Genomic DNA, 22,056 nt, shown 5'->3' with positions numbered 1-22,056 from the left:
CGCCCACCTGGTGGGGCAGGTGAGGCAGAGAGATTGTAACCTGGCAGGGGGAGGGATTCAAACGTGGTGGCTTTAGGTTCTAGTCCTACTCTAATCACTCCACCATGCAGCCCTTCCTGTTAAAGCCATCGCAGGTGGTGGCTATGGGCACAGCTGCAGGTCTGATAAGTCCATTACCTGTTAATTGATCTAATTATTATGGGCTGTGTGGGAAAGTGCCTCTTTGTGTTTGTGCTGCCTCTTCACGGACACCAGGGGGCGCCTCAGAGCCTTCCTTGTCCCCTGCAGAAGGGATCTCTCTGGCTGCCTCTTTCCGCTTTCTCTACCTTTTGCATCGTCATACCTGGACTTTTCCCACAGGGGGTGTCGCCCTCTTTGCCTCCTCTCTCTGCCCTCCTTCCTCTGTCAGAGTCCCCCCCCCCCCGGCCTTGCTTCCCTTCAGTGCCCCCCTCTTCTCATCTCTCCTGGTGCTCAGCAGAGGCTCAAAGGCCCCAGCCCTTGTCCAGAAGTAGCCGAGCTACATCTCTCTCCAGTGGGGCCACTGGCACCTGCCCCCACCTGTGTAGGGCAATAAGCTTCCCTCCTTAGGAACAAGATCCACCAGTCCACGGCCAGAAAATCCACCTCAACCAATCGCATTTGCCTCTGCATCCGAGGCTCAAGTGGCCGCTGAATATATACAAGCTAAGAGTCCTGATCCTTAAGGGCAGTCTCGTGCAGCCGGTCTGGGTGAGAGTTGCACTGGGCCTCCTTCAGGGGTGACTTGGGGCCCTTGCCCCACCCGTCAAAGGGGACAGTTGAGTGTGGCCCTCTGCGGGTGTAACCCCCATGCCCAGAATGGGTTGACCCAGAAAGGGATGGAGACTCAAAGCAGCAAGAGGCTGCAGAGCTCATGTAGTTTGGAGGAGAGGAGGCTACCAGACTCGGACCTCGGTTTGTATAAGCCCTGAACACCTTGTTAAGGTAACTGCAATGTTGTTGGGAACTAGTGGGAAGGTGGTTGTTTGTTTTTGCTATGTTGTAAATGTTGGAGTTTATTGTTTCAGGGCTTCTTTTTGGGGTTGTAATGGGCGAGAGTTCTCCTGGAAACCTTCATCATGTTGAATCCTGTTCACCCAGCCCTTGGAGTCTTCAGGAGCCAACCCACTTGCAAAGGAGAATTGGACTTGGCAGTATCAGTAGACTGTAACTAGAAGGACTTGAAAATGCAACCTGAACAGGACCTTGAAGTGTGATGCTAAAAATGTTGATGTTTGATGTTAAATGTTAAGAAAGTAAACCATTTTGTTTTTAAAAATTGTTGTTGCAAACTCATTCCAAGTTCTGCCCCACAGAACCCACAAGCTGAGGTTACACGGGCATCAGGTTACTGGTGGGGGGCCAGTGGCTCTGTTTGTGTCTGGCTCCCACCCTGCCCTAAAGCCCCCCTGTTCCCCCCTTGTTCCCTGCAGGAGTCAGCGGGTGCCTCTCCTGGGCAAGGGGGGCCATGCCGGTTGGGGTCTTGGGGCAGATCCTCACCGTCGCCTCCTTGAACGTGCTGGAAAGAATCGAGCAGACGCAGAACTGAGCGGCGGCAGGAGCAGTGGCTGGGCCAAGCATGGGACTTTGGGGGCATTTCCCCATCTGGGCCTCCAGTCTTTGCTTTTGCTATAAAGTGTTAAACAGATGAAATAAAACCAGACTATATTGTGAATAATATAAATGGTGAAATCTGGTCAGACCGAACGGAATTGTGACTCTTGGAATGGAAGGGCCGGGGAGGCACCAGGTTTGGGCTGGGTTGATGGCATCAATTGGGCTTAATCCGGCCCTGCCCCACAGCCCCACTTCTCCCCCCTCCTGCCCCCATGGCTCCCCTGCACAATAGGGTCTTCAGGCATCTTTCAAGGACCAGTCCAACCCAGGATAGGCCTGAAGCATCAGCTGCAAGTGGTCTGCCCAGAGGTGGGATCCAGCAGGCTCTCACAGGTTCCCGAGAGTAGGTGACTAATTATTGGTGTGTGCCGAGAGGGGGTGACTAATGGGTGATTTTGCCATGTGATTTTGGCCTTAGTGACGCCCCTCCTCTCAGCAGTGGCGCGCAGAACTTGAAGCAGTCTAGCAGGAGGTGCACTGGCGTGCATGGCAGCCTGCGCCTGCGTGCATTCGTTTCCCATCCCCAAGGACTGGCGCAGCGGCTGCGCCCTTGCCACAGCCCCGTCCAGGAATGCCCCGCCCCTGGAATGCCCGGCCACGCCCCTGTCGTGCCCCGCCCAGCCCCATTGGCGCTACGCCACAGTTTGAATCCCACCACCATGGGGACCTGTTATTAAAATTTTTGGATCCCACCACTGGGTCTGCCCCACCAACTTCTGAATACGAAAAGATGGACTCCTTCAGTACAGCTTGGGGGGGGGAGAGAAAGGGTGCAGGGGAGGGGGAGGAGCTGAAGAGTCCTGGGGGCGGGGCTTGAGCCAGAAGAGCCCTGTAAAGCAGCAGGTACCCCAGGGATTCTGAGTCAGTCTCCTTGGGGGTTGGATCCCAACCTGCCCCAAAGTTCCCATCCGCTCAGCGGATGAATTGGTCACGTGTTTGATGATGCAGTTCTCTAAATAAGAAAAGTCCCTCCCCACCGCACTGCCTCTTCCATGGGCTCAGCGGGGGCTCCACTTCCCGTCCAGCCTTCCCAAAAGGGGTAGGGCGTTTTTCTGCAGGCTGCCTAGAGAGACCCCCCCCCCTTTGACTGCCCGGGCCAAACCCGCTCCTCGCCCGCTGCCCCGTGCGCGGTTCAAGGGGCCTCAAGCCCCAGCGACCCCCTGGCGACCCCAGCAAGGCGCTCTCCTCCTGGCAAGGGGTCAAGCGGAGGTGGTTTACCGGTAATCCCTTCCTCTGCAGAGCCTTCCTCGGTGTGCCCCCCCCCCCTTCCAAGCCCCGGTCCTGCTCCGCTTCTCAGATCTCACCAGATGGGGCTTTACTGCTTCCCCCCCCCTTCCCTTCCCTTCCCTTCCCTTCCCTTCCCTCCCCTGCTGCTCAGTGCTGAGTGGCTCTTCTGGGGCGGGGGGGCGCAGCTCCTGGCAGGATGCGCCCCGCTCCCCCCCCCCACCCGGCTGCCGGCTGCTCCTTCTGCCCCCCCCCCCATGCTTTTAATTGCCGCCTTCCTCCAAATCCCCTGGATGGATCAGCGGGAGGGGCACTTCACACCGCCTCCCCGAGCCACGAGCCCCTCCCCCCGGCTCGCTGAAGCTGGAGCCCCCCCCCCCCGGGTTGGGTGGGCGGTTCCCGGGGCGTCCTGTTGTCGGCACCCCGGGTTGTCCGGTGCGGTTCGGCGGCATCGTCCTGCGCCTTCAGACGGGTCACCAGCGAAGAAAATCGAGCAAAAAGAAAGGTCCCAGCCGGGGCGGGGCAGGGGGGGGTCGCATGCTGAGCCGCTGCCTCCCCCCTCCCCCCTCCCCCCTCCCCCCTCCCCCCGACGGCCTTTCCCGGCGAGCTCTTGCAGCGGCTCCCGGCGGCTGCGCGCACTGCTGGAGCGGCCGGGTCACCTCGGGGCGGGCGTCTGGCCAGAGATGCGCGGGTGGCGCGAGGGGAGGAGTTGACTCCGCCCCTCCCGGCCCCGCCCCGCCCCGCCCCTCCCCAGATGCTCCAGCTGCGGCCCGGCCGAGAGACGGCAGCCGCGGGAGCCATGAGGAGCGCGGCCGGCCAGAGGGACGCGGTGGGGCTGCTGGTCGGCGCGCTGGCCGGCCTCCTCGCAGGTAAGGCGGACGGCTGGATCCCAGCAGACGCCCTCCCCGCCCCCCTCGCTCCCCCGCCCCCCCCCCACGCGTGTTCCCGGAGGACCCACGGAGAAGTTGTCGGCTCCCGCCCCACACACTCCGCAGCAGCAGCCCTGCGCACACGCGCGCAACCGTCCCGTCGAGGGTGCGCCATTGCGCGCAGCCCGGCTGCCTCCTTCTCCGCCCCCGGCGCCGGGGGGACTCTCGGACAGGGCGGCCGCCCGGCCAGGAGTCCGGCTGCTGCTTCTCCGGGGGCTCCTTCTCGCCCCCCCCCCTTCCTAGCCCCCCACTCAGAATTTGGCCGTCGGGGCGGCGGTGCCTTTTCTCTCTCTCTCTCTGAAGAGCCCTCGATGGCCGCGCGACTCCCGCGGGTGGGGAAGAGCTCAGTTCCAGGGGGCGGATCGAGACCCCCCTTCCCTCCCGTGTAACTGCCAGCCCGAGCTCGGCCCGGTCCCCTCGGAAGGGCCGGCGTTGCTGGGCGAAGGCAAGCAGGCTCACTGGGGGGGGGGGGGGGCGCTTCCTCGGGCGGGGCGGGGGAGCGGTACTTAAAGCGGCGGCGTTGGCGCGGGGGGGGGGGGAGATCCTACGTGTCGGAGCAGCTGCGCAAGCCCAGCGCGCGGCTGTCATTCGCACCGGGCAAGAAACGAGCCCCCCCCCCCCAGCCGTGGCACCCCGCCGAGCCACGCTTTTTATAGGCGACGTGAGGAACATAATTCTGGAGCAGAAGCGCCAAAGCGGCAGGCTTTGCGCAAAAGCTGACAATCACGGGGGGGGGGGGGGGCGCTGGGGGGGGCGGGGGGGGGGGGGCGGGACGCGTTGCTTCTGCTTACAAAAAGATTCCTCTCCAAAGCAGACCGGTTTGGGAGTGACGGGGGGGGGGGGGGCACAGAATTGCGCTCCTGGTATCCCCAAGGCAAGTATAAGCAGACAGCACACTGATATTCCATTTGGGGCTGCCCCAACTCCTCTGACCCACACCACAGGGTCTCTGATGGGCACCCCCCCACACACACGCACCCCCTCCTGTTAATTCCCTTGAAGACAAGCTCCAAAACTCCGTTGGCAGAAGTGGTCTGCCAAGTGAAGGGTTTTACCCTGTTTCCCCAAATATAAGACAGTGTCTTATACTAATTTTTGCTCCCCAAGATGTGCTATGTCTTATTTTCAGGGGACGTCTTATTTTTCTGCTCCACAGCTGCATGTGTAACCTCAGCTTGTGGGTTCTGTGGGCAGAACTTGGAATGAGTTTGCAACAACAAATTTTAAAAAAAACAAAATGGTTTACTTTCTTAACATATAACATCAACATTTAACATCACACTTCAAGGTCCTGTTCAGGTTGCATTTTCAAGTCCTTATAATTATAGTCTACTGATACTGCCAAGTCCAATTCTTCTTTGCAAGTGGGTTGGCTCCTGAAGACGCCAAGGGCTTGGTGAACAGGATTCAACAGGATGAAGGTTTCCAGGAGAACTCTCACCCATTACAACCACAAAAAGAACCCTGAAACAATAAACTCCAACATTTACAACATAGCAAAAATAAGGTCCGAGTCTGGTAGCCTCGTCTCCTCCAAACTACATGAGCTCTGCAGCCTCTTGCTGCTTTGTGTCTCCACCCCTTTCTGGGTCAACCCATTCTGAGCATGGGGGTTACACATGCTCTGGTCGACGGGCATTCTTCCAAACAAAAACTTGGCTACGTCTTACTGTCGGGGGATGCTTTATATTTAGAACTTCCGCAAAACCTCCACTACGTCTTATTTTCAGGGGATGTCTTGTTTTCGGGGAAACGGGGTAGGACTGCATTTGGGATGGAAGAGCCCCCCCCCCCCCCCCGGCCTGCTACAAACTGGACAGTCGGCTTTCGGCCAGTTCAATGTCTGCTTAATAGGAGAGTTTGCTCCGCCCTCCTCCAGGGCTGGGGGGCTGTCGGGAAACCTCTTGCTGGAAGCCCCCCTGGTGCCCTCACCCAGCTGTGCCCGCCAGGCTAGCTCGGCCTCACCCCGTCTTTGAAGCTAAGCAGGGCTGGGCCCAACTGGTCCTTGGCTGGGAGGCCACAAAGAAAGCTGAGGCAGGTCGTGCCAAACCACCTCTGAGCCACCCCTGTCCCGTGACGGGTTCACAGAGGTCAGCTGCCCCTTGACAGCACGAACAAGAATAATGAAAAGGTGAACACATTGTTTAGGAGCAGCAGTGGCGTAGGAGGTTAAGAGCTCGTGTATCTAATCCGGAGGAACCGGGTTTGATTCCCCACTCTGCCGCCTGAGCTGTGGAGGCTTATCTGGGGAATTCAGATTAGCCTGTGCACTCCCACACACGCCAGCTGGGTGACCTTGGGCTAGTCACAGCTTCTCGGAGCTCTCTCAGCTCCACCTACCTCACAGGGTGTTTGTGGTGAGGGGGGAAGGGCAAGGAGATTGTCAGCCCCTTTGAGTCTCCTGCAGGAGAGAAAGGGGGGATATGAATCCAAACTCTTCTTCTTCTACTTCCCAGAATTCCAGGGGGATCTGAGCAAATCTGCTGATTGACAGGTGGGGAGTCGCACCCTGTTGACTGGGGACCCTGTCTACACTGTAACCTTGCTACTATTGTTATTACTACTTAATTTTGTTTAATATCACAGCTGCCAGTTCTTTAGCTGGTCGTTGGCCTTTTATTACCATTCGTGCCTCACCCAGAGGCCGCCTGGGACGTTGTAATATATCAGAGCCGTCTTCGTGCAAATCCCGGCAGGGCTGCCTTCTGAACCCGCCGAGCTTTGATTTTATTGATTGATTGCTTGATTTGATAAACCGCCCTACCCCGGCCAATTGGCTGTGCTGGCAGGGGCTGATGGGCATTGTAGTCCATAACATCTGGAGTGCCAAAGGTTCGCCACCACGGCGCGATGGGGAGCTGACCCAGTTGCCAGCTCCAGTTTGGGAAATTCCTGGAGATTTGGAGGTAGAGTTCGGGAAAGGTGAGGTTTGGGGTCCATCCTTCAAAACTGCTGTTTTCTGGGGTGGGGGGAATCGGCTGTTGTTCTGGGAAATTCCCACCCCCACCCCCCTCCGAAGTGTGGCACATCTAAGCTGCTTTTGCTCATACATATTCTGAAACACCCCAAGACACACTGGACTGTCTTCGTGCCTTGAAATCAGGGAGGAAACTGGGCCAGGAGGGAAAGGGGGGTGGCTTCTTCCTTCTTCCCTCTTCTCTGTGCTGTCCGGTTCCTTCAGTCTGGCAGCCCCCCCCCCTCCAATTCCCTTGGCCGTAATCCCCCTCCTCCCTCCCCCTCGACCTGTCATGTCTTTCTGTCGGAGGACAGGGGATTTGCGGAGATTACAGGCCGCGTTCAGACTAACTTCAGGATAAATGGATAAAGCCGTGGTAAACTCAGGAAGTAATTTTCTTTATCCCGATGAACCGGGCCCTGATCCCTCCTTCCCTGCAGGCAAAGCTAGAAGACAGCAGTCACACAATTGGGGGAGCCCTTTGAGCTGCTCAAAGTGGAGAAGGCAAGGAAGAGACAGGCCCTGTAATTCAGAGGCTCTCTGGGATTTGACTGTGGTGGGTTTATCGGGCTGTGTGGCTGTGGTCTGGTAGATCTTGTTACGCACTTGCGATACACCTCTGAAGATGCCGGCCACATTAACTCTGATGTGCGCAGTTTAATATACACTGCGCGCCCAGACCTATTTGCCTCCGAATGGTATCAACTTCTCAAATCAAAAATGTACTCAATAGGTTTATTACTGGAACGTCTCTGTATGCTGACACCCAGAGAGATTTTCCAAACCTTGAAAAGTAAACTTCTAGAACAGGAATACCATATCTTGTTGGGGCAAGCAAATAAACCATGCTCACCCCTCTCTGTCGGAATAATACCGGAACAGGGGCACATAGCCTTGAATTATTAACTGAACCCCAACAGAGATGGATCATCACAAGGGCCAGATCCAATCCTTCCCATCGGCCATTACAAAGGGTCGCTACTTATCCATCCCTCTCCAGGATCGGGTTTGTCCACACTGTAAAAATCAAGCGGAGACTCTTGCTCACATTATTCTTGACTGTCCGAGATATGTGGGCATTAGGAATTTCTCTCTCAGGCTGGCCCTAGACAAATCTGAACGAGACTCTGACTGTTCTGTTGTGCAGCTTCTGTTAAACAACGCAGATGTCGTGCTCTTGGAAAAAGTAGCAAAATTTCTTTTACAAGTGACAACTTTCTAAGTAATATATAGAAGAAGAAGAAGAAGAGTTTGGATTTATATCCCCCCTTTCTCTCCTGTAGGAGACTCAAAGGGGCTGACAATCTCCTTGCCCTTCCCCCCTCACAACAAACACCCCTGTGAGGTAGGTGGGGCTGAGAGAGCTCCGAAAAGCTGTGACTAGCCCAAGGTCACCCAGCTGGCGTGTGTGGGAGTGCACAGGCTAATCTGAATTCCCCAGATAAGCCTCCACAGCTCAGGCGGCAGAGCGGGGAATCAAACCCGGTTCCTCCAGATCAGAGTCCACCTGCTCTTAGCCACTGCTCTTAGCCACTACGCCACTGCTGCTCTTAGCCACTACGCCACTGTATATACTGCTATATATAGTCTTCCTGTCTGCGCTTTGAATGTACTCTTGATTTGTATTTCAAAAATGTCTGGCAATGCTCTAGAACCTATTTTTAAATGCCAAATAAAGGTGGTGGTTGTTGTAGATGCCAGCCACAGATGCAGGCGAAACATTAGGAACAAGATCCACCAGACCACGGCCACACAGCCCGGAAAACCCACCACAACCCGTTGAATCCGGCCGTGAAAGCCTTCGACAATACTCTGGGATTTGTCTCTTTATTGGGTTGTAAACGCTCCTCTGTCTGGCATTGCTGCTTTGGGGGGATATGACTGAAGTCTATAAAATCATGCCTGGGGTAGAAAATGTTGACAGAGAGACATTTTTCTCTTTCTCACAATACTAGAACCAGGGGGCATCCATTGAAAATGCTGGGGGGAAGAATTAGGACTAATAAAAGGAAACACTTCTTCACGCAACGTGTGATTGGTGTTTGGAATATGCTGCCACAGGAGGTGGTGATGGCCACTCACCTGGATAGCTTTAAAAGGGGCTTGGACAGATTTATGTAGGAGAAGTCGATCCATGGCTACCAATCTTGATCCTCCTTGATCTCAGGTTGCAAATGCCTTAGCAGACCAGGTGATCTGGAACAGAAGCAGCAGAAGGCCATTGCTTTCACCTCCTGCAGGTGAGCTCCCCAAGGCACCTGGTGGGCCACTGCGAGTAGCAGAGAGCTGGACTAGATGGACTCTGGTCTGATCCAGCTGGCTTGTTCTTATGTCTTAAGGGCTTTTGAGGCTATCAAGGAGTGGCTGTCCCTTCCACAGAGACTCCAGCTGGGTCTTCTGTTCAGGGTTCACGACTGAACCTGGAAATTTGTGCTTGGCTCCTGAGCCGCGTCAGGGCAGCTTCTGTAGAATCACAGAATTATAGAATCATAGAGCTGGAAGAGACCCCAAAGGTCATCCAGTCTAACCCCCTGCCATGCAGGAACACACAATCAAAGCACACCAGACAGACAGATGGCCATCCAGCCTCTCTTTAAAAACCTCCAAAGAAGGAGACTCCATATTCCGAGGTAGTGCATTCTGCTGTCAAACAGCCCTGATGGTCAGGAAGTTTTCCCTGATGTTTAGGTGGAATCTCTCTTCCTTCACCTTGAACCCATTACTCCGTGTCCTAGTCTCTGAGGCAGCAGGAAACAAGCTTGCTCCCTCACCAACATGGTGTCCCTTGAAATATCTAAGTATTTGTAGTTGCTCCTTTGGCATGCTTGAGGAAAAGGCAAACTCTATGCTGGGGATCATTAGGAAAGGAGTTGATAATAAAACTGCAAGGATTGTCATGCCCTCATATAAAGCCGTGGTGCGACCGCACTTGGAGTCCTGTGTTCAGTTCTGGTCGCCACATCTCAAAAGGGATATCGAAGAGATAGAAAAAGTGCAGAGAAGGGCAACGAGGATGATTGAGGGGCTGGAGCACCTTCCTTGTGAGGAGAGGCTGCAGCGTTTGGGACTCTAGTTTGGAGAGGAGATGTCTGAGGGGGGATATGGTTGAAATCTATAAAATTATGCATGTGGTAGAAAATGTTGACAGAGAGACATTTTTCTCTCTTTCTCACAATACTAGAACCAGGGGGCATTCGTTGAAAATGCTGGGGGGAAGAATTAGGACTAATAAAAGGAAACACTTCTTCATGCAACGTGTGATTGGTGTTTGGAATATGCTGCCACAGGAGGTGGTGATGGCCACTCACCTGGATAGCTTTAAAAGGGGCTTGGACAGACTTATGGAGGAGAAGTCGATGTATGGCTACCAATCTTGATCCTCCTTGACCTGAGATTGCAAATGCCTAAAAAAAAACCAGGTGATCGGGAGCAGCAGCAGAAGGCCATTGCTTTCACCTCCTGCACGTGAGCTCCCAAAGGCACCAGATGGGCCACTGCGAGGAGCAGAGAGCTGGACTAGATGGACTCTGGTCTGATCCAGCTGGCTTGTTCTTATGTTCTTATGAGGATGCAGGGGCCAACTGGACGATGCAGGGTTTTTTGGGGGGGGTACAGGTCACTCCTTGCTCCCCGATGGTGAGACTGACAGTGACCCCCTGAGATCAGAGAGCCTGCCTCAGGAGATGCCCGGGCTCAGGCAGCAACTGCACAGAGAAGCGGAAAATCCTCCACAGTAGAGAAATTTTTCCATCTTCTCTGATCTCACGGAAGAGCCGCCTGAAGCATCCAGTGATACCTCCCAGTGCCCGGCAGGGCAGCTGACCTATTTCTTGTAAAATGTGTTTAAAATATTCCTAAATCCACTGAAAAAAGGGGAGGGGTGAACCCAGTAGAGCAGCAGTGGCGAACCTATGGCACGCGTGCCAGGGGTGGCACTCAGAGCCCTTTCTGTGGGCGCGCGCGCACAGAGTTTGTCACGTGGGGGGGAGCAAAAAATCTCCCCCCCCCACACGCACACACACACATCTAGGCTGTCCTTGCTTCTGAGTAAACCCTCCTAGGATCGTGATTCACCCATTTTTTTAAAATAATAGTTTATTATATATCACATATTAAGAAACAGTGTACAATTGTCAGTGAAATAAACATTTCATATATCATTTAACCAATTCACTAACATCTACACTGATCTATTTGGTTTGATACTATTCAATAAAATTGTTTGGAATATGCTGCCACAGGAGGTGGTGATGGCCACTAACCTGGATAGCTTTAAAAAGGGCTTGGACAGATTTATGGAGGAGAAGTCGATCTATGGCTACCAATCTTGATCCTCCTTGATCTGAGATTGCAAATGCCTGAGCAGACCAGGTGCTCGGGAGCAGCAGCAGCAGCAGAAGGCCATTGCTTTCACCTCCTGCATGTGAGCTCCCAAAGGCACCTGGTGGGCCACTGCGAGTAGCAGAATGCTGGACTAGATGGACTCTGGTCTGATCCAGCAGGCTACTTCTCATGTTCTTATGTTCTTAAAATTAAATCTTACTAAGGTTTCTCTTTCCAAATAATACAGTAGTCAAGTACTGAGCTTCCCCATCGAGTTAGCTGAATCTGGAGGGTTAAAAAAAAGAAAACAATCATATATAAAACAAGTAATAGTCTTTAGATTAATAATACTTCTCTAATAATATTCCTTATATTATCTCACTTATATATATATTTATATTTAATTTTGATACATATATATATATGTTAATTTTCCATTAACACAAATTTACTTATTGTTAAATTTTTCCTTTTCTTTTCCAAAAACAATAAATATGCTTTCCAAGTATTCTGGAATTTACTCCAGTGTGTGTCTTCAACAATAACGGAGAGTTTGTCTAACTCCGATTCACCCATTTGAAGCGTTGCACGGTTGCTTCACCGAGCTTACTCCTCAGAGCAAACCGTTTTTTTCTAAACTAGAACCTCAGTAATTCAGATTAAATTGCCGGGTTGGCCCTTTGCGATAAATAAGTGGGTTTTGGGTTGCAGTTTGGGCACTCGGTCCCGAAAAGGTTCGCGGTCACTGCAGTAGGGTCTTAATTTTGCTGCTTTAAAAAATAAAAACCTGTGTGTTTCTTGCTTTGGGAACAGCCACGAAGATACTTGGAGGGGCAGCGGATCTTGCTGGAAGTCCTGGGCCCCTGCTCTGCATCTCAGCAGCCTTCTGTGCTGCGGCATGAAATCAGAGGGGCTGGGAATCCTAAGGAGAGACACTCAGGGGAAATCTGTAGCCCAAGAGGACCAGGGCAAGTTTCCTCGCCCCTCTTGAGACCCCTCCCATGCAGGCCGGGCGACAGCGTAGCCCTCCTCGGGGTAATTTTGGCAGCCGGAAGCTGAGCAGAGAGTAAGACTCTCATGCGGGTATTTAATCTTCTCCTAATGCTCAGCCCACAGCTGTTTCGTTTTCCCTCAAAGCACAGATTATGCGGGGGGGGGGGGGGGAAGAGAGAGCTGCAGGCTGAGCAACCGGCAGAAGAGACCACAAAACCCCACGATTTCCCCAGGTACGTGGAGTCTCGGAGGGTTTTGCGAGCGAGGGGCAGGGAAGCCAGGTTGGCAGGCGTTGTGCAGCCTAGAATGAAGAATCGTAGAGTTGGGAGGGATACCCAAAGGCCATCCAGTCCAACCCCCTGCCATGCAGGAACACATAATCAAAGCATTCCTGACAGATGGCCACTCAGCCTAAACCTCCAAAGAAGGAGACTCCACTACACTCCGAGGAAGTGCATTCCTCTGTCGAACAGCCCTGACTGTCGGGAAGTTCTTCCTGGTGTTAAAATGGAATCTCTTTTCCTTCCCCTTGAACCCAGGACTCCTGGTCCTGGTCTCTGGAGCAGCAGAAAACAAGCTTGCTCCCTCTTCGACATGACATCCCTTCAGATATCTAAACATGGCTATCATGTCACCTTTTAACCAGTGGTGGGATCCAAAAATTTTAGTAACAGGTTCCCATGGTGGTGGGATTCAAACTGTGGCGTAGCGCCAATGGGGCTGGGCAGGGCACGACGGGGGTGTGGCCGGGCATTCTAGGGGCGGGGCATTCCTGGGTGGGGCTGTGGCAAGGACGCAGCCGCTGCGCCGGTCCTTGGGCGGGAAACGAATGCACGCAGGCGCAGGCTGCCACGCACGCCGGTGCCCCTCCTGCTAGACTGCTCCAAGTTCTGTGTGCTACTGCTGAGAGGAGGGGCATAACTAAGGCAAAAATTACATGGCAAAATCACCAATTAGTAACCCCCTCTCGGGAACCTGTGAGAACCTGCTGGATCCCACCTCTGCTTTTAACCTTCTCTTCACCAAACTAAAGATCCCCAGCGCCCTAAGTCTCTCCTTGCAGGGCATGGATTCCAGACACAGAGGATGCCGCCGCAGATGGGTGGGTGGGGGGCATTTGACCTTCAGGTGAGCTCCTGTCAGAGCCGCCCCCCCCAGCAAACTGTGATGCAGATGGTACAAACTGCAGCAATTACAAAACAGCCACTCTGCCCAGGTAGTCCCTTCTCCCAGATTTCACCTACCCTGTTTCCCTGAATATAAGACATCCCCTAAAAATAAGACATAGTAGAGGTTTTGCTGAAGTGCGAAATATAAAGCATCCCCTGAAAGTAAGACATAGCAAAGTTTTTTGTTTGGAAGCATGCCCGACAAACAGAACACAGAAAAATAAGACATCCCCTGAAAATAAGACACAGCGCATCTTCGGGAGCAAAGATTAATATAAGACACTGTCTTATTTTCGGGGGAAACACGGTAGGAAGGACACTAGGTGACCTCGATCCAATCTCATACTCTCAGCCTAACCCACTTTACAGGGTTGCTGTGCAGACAAAATGGCGGTCACGGAGAAGGATGTAAGATGCTTTGGGTCCCCCTGTCAGAGAAGGACAACAGGGGTATGTATAAATGAATAAACAAACAAACAAAAGTAAGGGAGAGCACTAGCTGAAGTTGCAACTAGTTGTGCCTTTCCCAAAATTCCCCAGTGAGCAATGCCACTCGCTACCTGGTCACTGGTCTTACACTGCCCTCTGGTGGCCTGACAGCCTCTTCACATCTGGGTGCTCACCTGCACTCTATTGCTAGCATACGGATGAACGGGATTTGGGAGAACTTGTGTGTCCCCCCCCCCCCCTATAAGTGATCAACATATTTTAAATGACGTGAAATTATTCTGCCTTCTCTGGGAGCGTGTAGAAGATGCCTGTACAGCAAACTCTCCAGATGGTTGATGGATTTCATGTGATAATGCCCGGAACATCTGGCTATATTGCTCTGTTCTTATTTGACTGGCGTGGCTGCAAAAATAAAAAAAATAGATACTCCAAACACTTATGCCCGTCCACCCCACCCAAGCTGGACGTCTGTGTTGGATGCACCAATATCTACTGTGCAAAGGGGCTGAGAAAAAGACCCATCAGGGGGGCAGGCAAGAGGCCGGCTAAAGAAGGCTGTAAGGTTAGAGACCCCTCTGTCCTTTTGTGGCCCCTCTTGTCTGTCCTTAGACTGATACTCTCAGGCCCAATATCCTGCAGCTTCTTGGGAGTTAAAAAAAAAGAGACTCTTCCTAGCTGGGTTGGCTGGAAGTCCATTGAAAGTTGGGCTTCACGTCTCTCAGTGGCTGAGAGTTCTTGGGGCTGTCAGCATCAACATTTACACCAGGTGTACTGACGCAGTTTGCCTCAGCAGGGTGTTGTAGTTAAGAGTGTCAAATCCTAATCTGGCAAACTCTGTGCTGGGGATCATTAGGAAAGGAGTTGATAATAAAAGTGCAAGGATTGTCATGCCCTTATATAAAGCAGTGGTGCGACCGCACTTGGAGTCCTGTGTCCAGTTCTGGTCGCCGCATCTCAAAAAGGATATTGAGGAGATAGAAAAAGTGCAGAGAAGGGCAACGAGGATGACTGAGGGACTGGAGCACCTTCCTTATGAGGAGAGGCTGCAGCGTTTGGGACACTTTAGTTTGGAGAGGAGACGTCTGAGGGGGGATAGGATTGAAGTCTATAACATTATGCATGGGGTAGAAAATGTTGACAGAGAGAAATTTTTCTCTCTTTCTCACAATACTAGAACCAGGGGGCATTCATTGAAAATGCTGGGGGGAAGAATTAGGACTAATAAAAGGAAACACTTCTTCACGCAACATGTGATTGGTGTTTGGAATATGCTGCCACAGGAGGTGGTGATGGCCACTCACCTGGATAGCTTTAAAAGGGGCTTGGACAGATTTATGGAGGAGAAGTCGATCTCTGGCTACCAACCTTGATCCTCCTTGATCTGAGATTGCAAATGCTTTAACAGACCAGGTGCTCGGGAGCAGCAGCAGCAGCAGAAGGCCATTGCTTTCACCTCCTGCCTGTGAGCTCCCAAAGGCACCTGGTGGGCCACTGCGAGTAGCAGAGAGCTGGACTAGATGGACTCTGGTCTGATCCAGCTGGCATGTTCTTATGGAGAACCGGGTTCAATTCCTCACTCCTCCACATGAAGCCTGACTGGGTGACCTTGGGCCGGTCGCTGTTCTCTCAGAACTCTCCAAGCCCCCCCGTGCCACAAGGTGTCTGTGGCGGGGGAAGGGAAGAAGTTTGTAAGCCTCTTGGAGACTCCTTCAAAGGTTTTGTGTCCCTGCATGGCAGGCAGTGGTGGGATTCAAATATTTAAACAACAGGTTCCGATGGTGGTGGGATTCAAATAATGACTGTTAAAAAGTATTTAAACATATTTTTAATATCACTTTTTATTTTAAGTATTAAAACATATTAATACTTAATAAAAATATTTAAAGTATTAAAAAAGTGATATTTTAAATTTTAACAACAGGTTCTACAGAACCTTCGGAACCCCCTGGATCCCACCTCTGACTGCAGGGGGTTGGACTTGATGGCCCTTGGGGGTCTCTTTCAACTCTATGATTTCATGATTCTTTGTCATGAACACAGAGATGGACTTTGGGGGGCAATTCCTTGTTCCAGAGTTGCCATAGCAACTATGCCATAGCATAGTTGTGTGAAATGCATTTGGAGTGGGCCAGTTAAACAGTGGCGTAGTGGCTAAGAGCAGGTGCATTCTAATCTGGAGGAACCGGGTTTGATTCCCAGCTCTGCCGCTTGAGCTGTGGAGGCTGATCTGGGGAATTCCGATTAGCCTGTGCACTCCCACACGCGCCAGCTGGGTGACCTTGGACTAGTCACAGTTCAGAGGAGCTCTCTCAGCCCCACCTACCTCACAGGGTGTTTGTTGTGAGGGGGGAAGGGCAAGGAGATTGTAAACCCCTTTGAGTCTCCTACAGGAGAGAAAGGGGGGATATGAATCCAAAACTCTTCTTCTTCTTCTTAACAGTGAGCTAATCAATATGCAATAGACTGATGGGTATATCAATGAACCAGATTAGAGTACACCTCCTCCAGATTAGAGTACACCTGCTCGTAACCACTGCGCCACTGCTGTGTGGCCATCTGTTAGGAGTGCTTTGATGGTGTGTTCCTGCATTGCAGGAGGTTGGACTTGATGGCCCTGGGAGTCTCTTCCAACTCTATGGTTCTATGATTCTAGGTTGTGGACCATGGACTAACTCAGTTGACAGTCCAAGAAACCCAGCACGGGACGAGCATGAACTATTCCGCCATTTGTCAGCTGCCGAGTTCATGCCCAGGCCACGCTCGGGTGCACGGGGCTCATTCTTTGCCTTGTGTCTCCTTCTTAGCTGCCTCCGCTGACCAGCCGCAGAGTCCCCCCCGTCGGGTGAACGGAGTCCTGGGGGGCTCGGTGGTCCTCTCGGTGAATGTCGCGCCCGGAGCCAAAGTGAAGGAGGTCGAGTGGAGCTACCGGGCCGGGTCGGGGCCGGCGCTCCTGGTGGCTCTGTTCCGCGATGGCAAGTTTGACCGCCCCGATCCCAGCGACCGGTTCAGGCAGAGGATCGGAATGTTCAACGAGACGCTGAGGATCAGGGCCCTGGAGCTGAACGACAGCGGCGTCTTCGGGGCGCGAGTGAAGATCTTTCCAGCCCTTGTGGAGGACCAGATCTTCCATCTGACCGTCTACGGTAGGTGGCCTTTTCAGACCCCCACAGAGTGCCTCACTTCAACACTCCGGTTGTTGGGGATATTATAGCAGTTGTCCCGATGCTACAAGATGGCCGGACTCAGCCAAGGAGCAGCAGTGGCGTAGGAGATTAAGAGCTCGTGTATCTAATCTGGAGGAACCGGGTTTGATTCCCAGCTTTGCCGCCTGAGCTGTGGAGGCTTATCTGGGGAATTCAGATTAGCCTGGGCACTCCCACACACGCCAGCTGGGTGACCTTGGGCTAGTCACAGCTTCTCGGAGCTCTCTCAGCCCCACCTACCTCACAGGGTGTTTGTTGTGAGGGGGGAAGGGCAAGGAGATTGTCAGCCCCTTTGAGTCTCCTGCAGGAGAGAAAGGGGGGATATAAACCCAAACTCTTCTTCTTCTCTTCTTCAGCCGCCCTCTGCTTGCAAGACCGGAGCAAACTTGCTAACAACAGGACATTTTGGAGGACATGAATTTACAGGGTCACCACTTGAGGGCGCTCAACCCACAAACAATTGTTGCTTTGACAGAAAAAAAGAGGGGTTGGTTTTTATAACCAACTTTTCCCTACCATGATAAAAAGCAGATTATAATCAGGGTCCCTTCCCCTCTCCACAACAGACACCTTGTGAGGTAGGTGGAGCTGAGAGAGTTCAGAGAGAACTGTGACTGGCCCAAGGTCACTCGGCAGGCTGAATGTGGAGGAGTGGCGAAGCAAATCCAGTTCACCAGATAAGAGTCCGCTGCTCGTGTGAAGCAGTGGAAAATCAAACCCAGTTCTGTAGATTAATCTCCGCTGCTCATGTGGAGGAGTGGGGAATCGAACCCGGTTCTCCAGAATAGGGTCTGCAACTCTTGTGGAGAAGTGGTGAATCGAACTCGGTTCTCCAGATTAGAGTTGGAGACAGTCCATGGAGGCCGAGCCCCCGCCCCTGGCCTCCAAGCAAGTTGGCAAGGTCTGTGGAGGCCTGCATGGAGGCCGGAAATGTGGTTGAGGGGGGCGTGTGGTCACCCATCATCGAGCCCTGCTCCCCTGGCCTCTGTGCAAGCCGAGCCGCACCCCCACCTTCATGCCTCCGTGCAAGCCGGCAGGACTTGTGGGGGGTGGGGGGCGGGGCTCGGCAGTGGGCACAGCTGCCCCCCTTTGAGCCCCGCCCTCCCCCCACTCCTGAGCCGGCCTGCAGGGAGGCAGGACTCGGGGCAGCCGCACGCCTTTTGGTCACGCGACCAAAAGGCGTGCGCCCGCTGACTTGGGGGACCCCATGTCTTTGTAAGCCATATGCGTCTGGCTAGGAGCTGCTTCAGTTGACTCCTGGGGGGCGGGCCCATTCAGCCTGCATCCAGGGGGGAGATAAATGACTGCCTCCATTGCTGGAAGTCCCTGGGCAGTGACTGGCCCCAACCCCATCGCTGCCAGACCCACGGCCTGCTTGCAAAAGTGGGGGGATCCTGCTATGAGAAACCCCCTGGTGGAAGAACAAACTGCTTAGGAGAGACCTCCCTCTTTCCGACATCATGGGAACCCCCCCCCCCCCGCCTTTCCTACAGAGCTCTTTGCACCAACGGTCCCCGTTTTGCAGGGCAGGGGAGCAGGGGGCATTTGAGGAGACGAACTCTGCCCTTGGGTGCTGTGTGGTTTCCGGGCTGTCTGGCCGTGTTCTAGCAGCATTCTCTCCTGACGTTTCGCCTGCATCTGTGGTTGGCATCTTCAGAGGATCTGATGTTGGGAAAGCAAGTGGAGTATATATACCTGTTGGAGTGTCCAGGGTGGGTGAAGAAACATTGTCTGTGAGTAACAAAGAAGACAACCAGGTCAATAGTTGAGGGCATCTGAATAGAAGTATGAGTAACAATGAAGTCTATAGCATGGGAGTAACAATGTAGATAGCAAGGTCAATAGATGGGAGCATCTGAATGGAAGCAGCAGTGGCGTAGGAGGTTAAGAGCTCGTGTATCTAATCTGGAGGAACTGGGTTTGATTCCCTGCTCTGCCGCCTGAGCTGTGGAGGCTTCTCTGGGGAATTCAGACTAGCCTGTGCACTCCCACACACGCCAGCTGGGTGACCTTGGGCTAGTCACAGCTTCTCGGAGCTCTCTCAGCACCACCCACCTCACAGGGAGTTTGTTGTGAGGGGGGAAGGGCAAGGAGATTGTAAGCCCCTTTGAGTCTCCTGCAGGAGAGAAAGGGGGGATATAAATCCAAACTCTTCTTCATCCTGGCCTTTGTTCCCTTTGTCTATAGTCATCCTATGTTTGTGTGGAGCTGATTGGTCACTGTCTTGACTCTAGTGTTTTTCAACACTGGCAGCCAAATTCTGTTCATTGTCATGGCTTCTTCCTTTCTGTTGAAATTGTCCCTGTGCTTGTGGATTTCAATGGCTTCTCTGTGTAGTCTGATGGAGTGGTTGTCCAAGTGGTCCAGGATTTCTGTGTTTATGCTAGAACACAGCCATACAGCCCAGAAACCACACAGCACCCAAGCTATTCCGGCCGCGAAAGCCTTCGACAATACATTGAACTCTGCCCTCTTTATATCCACGCTTGGTGCCGGCCGGAGTTCACCCCCCTCCTTCTTTTTCTGTGGACCGCAGAGCCCGTCTTGATGCCCCGCATACAGAGCCAGCTGCTGTCCAGCACGCCCGGCGGATGCAACGTGAGCCTCCAGTGCCTGACCCCCGGGAAGGGCCGGGTGAACGTCACCTGGAGGAAAGGGAACCCGATCCAGGACCTCAGCAGCACGGACCGATACCAGGTCTCCCCCGATGGCAGGACTATCCGGCTCTCTTTGCAGGCCACCTCTCTCAACACCACCTACTCCTGCATGGCCAGCAACCCCGTGGAGCACAAAATCGTCTCCTTCGACTTGCAGAGGATCTGCCAGAGCGGAGGTGGGGGGGGGACGAGGCGGCCAGCTGTGCTCTTTCTTCATGTGTGTGCTTGGGGGGTATGCTGCCACAGAGGCGTAGCTCTGAGGGGACAGGGAGGGGGCGTGACGCACCAGGCACGCACCCCTGTGTGGGCGTGGCGGGGGGGTTCTGGGACGTGGTGGGGACGTGGTGTGGCAGGACAGGGGCGGAGGATTCACCAGCGCTCCGGTCACGTTTCCCCCCCTTGCTACGCCTCTGTGCTGCCACCGTGCCAAGAGAATGGCTCGACTTCTCTGGCTTTTGCAGATAAATGGAGGTGCGAAATAGACCTGCCAACTCCAGGTTGGGGAATTGCTGGAGATTTTGTAGATGGATCCTGGGGGGTGGGGCTGAGCTTGGGGAAGAAATCCAACAACAGCAATAACAACAACAACCTTTATTAGGCATTTCAAATAGGCTCTAACCAGACATTTATGAGTTGCAAATCAAGAGCACATTCAAAACACAGACAGAAAGACTGTACATAGCAGGATACCTTACTTAGAAAGTTCTGTCACTTGCAAATGAAATTGTGCTACTTTTTCCAAGAGCACGACATCTGTGTTGTTTAACAGAAGCTCCACAGCCAGAACATCGTCAGAGTTCTCTTTTCTAGATTTAGCCTAGAAACAGGCCTCCAGATAGCTCATGGATTACAAATCCCATCAGCTCCCTGCCAATTGGCCATGCTGGCAGAGGCTGGATACCGTGTAGTTCAGAACATCTGGAGAGCCGCAGAGGTTGCAGACCCCTGGTCTTAGATTGTTAACTCAGTTTCCGATAAACATGGATAAATCCCATCAGCCCTCGCCAATTGGCCTGGCAGAGGCTGATGGGAATTGTAGCCTGTGAACATCTGGAGAGCCGCAGGTTGCAGACCCTGGTCTTAGGGCCAGGGGTCTGCAACCTGCGGCTCTCCAGATGTTAAAGCGGACTGCAATCCCATCAGCTACACCAGAATTTATTGCTGTGCTGGCCCAGGCTGATGGGAGTATGAATCTAATGAACATCTGGAGAGCTTATAGTGGGCTTTCAGCCCTGGGAGAGAAATTCCTAATACCCACATATCTCGGACAGTCGAGTATAATGTGAGCAAGAGCCTCCACTTGGTTTTTACAGTGTGGGCAAACCCGATCCTGGAGAGGGATGGATAAGTAACGACCCTTTGTAATGGCCGATGGGAAAGTTTGGGATCTGGCCTTTGTGATAATCCATCTCTGTTGGGAGTTTGGTGAAGATTGGGACGGGGAGTCCAGTTTCATGGCCCCCCAAATTTTCCTCCATTGTTTTCTACGGAAGACAGATGGGGCACCCCTTTTAGTGGCCCAGAAATCCCTGAACCAAACTTCACCAAGTTTGGGGATTCCTCTAAGAGTCACCTGAAACGATGCTCCAAATTTGATGGCTCTACCTCAAAAAAGAAACCACTCTCAAGGGCTCCGTAAAGATAACAAAGCTGAAAAAGTCGGGGAGGGGGGGATGTCTTTTTCCTGCTAAGTCTTTCCAGCTTCACTAAAATGGTGCTCTTTTGGGGGGGGGGTTTCCCCCCTCTATTTGGGCTTTCCTGAGAAATCATCCCTACATGTCGTGGCATTTAGCATTTCGCAGCGTACTTTGTATCCACAGCTCCAACAAGCGAGATGCTTTTTGAAGGTTACACACAAGCGATTGTGCTGGGATCTGTGAGGGGAGCCGCTCAGTGGCCCCGATCCTACGGCTGTCTTCCCTTCTCACTTCTCTCCAGCTGCTGCCGAGGTTGCCGTCCACTGCAGCGCCCCGTTCCTCTGCGGCTAGCAATTCTGCACGCACGTGGACTCGGCACAGAGCAGCATTTGCGGCAGCCGGAGCAAAGTACGAAGGAAACGAGTCGTAGGATCCCTTGCTGGTGTTTCTCCCAGATCGGCGTTTGTCTGGGAGCCATTGGTGTGTGTTTGTGTGACCTCGACGGCTTGTGTTGTAAGCTGGCTGTGCTCTTCCCTTTGTGCAGTGGACACCTCCTTCTCTAAGTCCGGCTACATGGTCTTGACCATCGTCCTCTTAGTGCTAAGTCTCGGGGCGGCGTTTTGGTGCTGGCGGATCAACAGTGAGAAGTCAGCCCAGGCAGGTGAGCCAAACGTCTCCGTCGGAGTGGTTTAGCCTCCAAAATTCAAGCCTCCCTCGGGGGTTTAGCAAACCAGGAGCCATTTTGAGTGGGGTGGTGACCTTTGACCTGGCGTGCCGACACAGGGCTGGCCTGGTGGTCCGCCCCCCCCCCCCAATAGTGCAACGAGACACTGGGCAGTCACTGAGCAATGTATTTGTCAAAGGTTTTCACAGCTGAAAT

The 22,056-nt window shown here is 53.2% G+C and overlaps 1 protein-coding gene across 1 annotated transcript in view; it reads left to right on the top strand.

Annotated features, from left to right (window-relative positions):
* Window positions 1–1,847: 1,847 nt before the first annotated feature.
* LOC125444010 overlaps window positions 1,848–22,056 on the top strand; it is a 67,755-nt gene continuing 47,546 nt past the window's right edge. The window contains exons 1-6 of the mRNA XM_048516484.1: window positions 1,848–1,944; window positions 2,773–2,855; window positions 3,467–3,728; window positions 16,484–16,822; window positions 19,419–19,715; window positions 21,721–21,837. Of these exons, the coding sequence (XP_048372441.1) occupies window positions 1,848–1,944; window positions 2,773–2,855; window positions 3,467–3,728; window positions 16,484–16,822; window positions 19,419–19,715; window positions 21,721–21,837 (1,195 nt within the window). The remainder of the gene's footprint in view (window positions 1,945–2,772; window positions 2,856–3,466; window positions 3,729–16,483; window positions 16,823–19,418; window positions 19,716–21,720; window positions 21,838–22,056) is intronic.

This window comes from Sphaerodactylus townsendi, linkage group LG01 (assembly GCF_021028975.2).
Source record: "Sphaerodactylus townsendi isolate TG3544 linkage group LG01, MPM_Stown_v2.3, whole genome shotgun sequence".
In the NCBI taxonomy this organism is placed as follows: Eukaryota; Metazoa; Chordata; class Lepidosauria; order Squamata; family Sphaerodactylidae; genus Sphaerodactylus; species Sphaerodactylus townsendi.
This window is presented reverse-complemented; position numbering and strand designations above follow the sequence as displayed.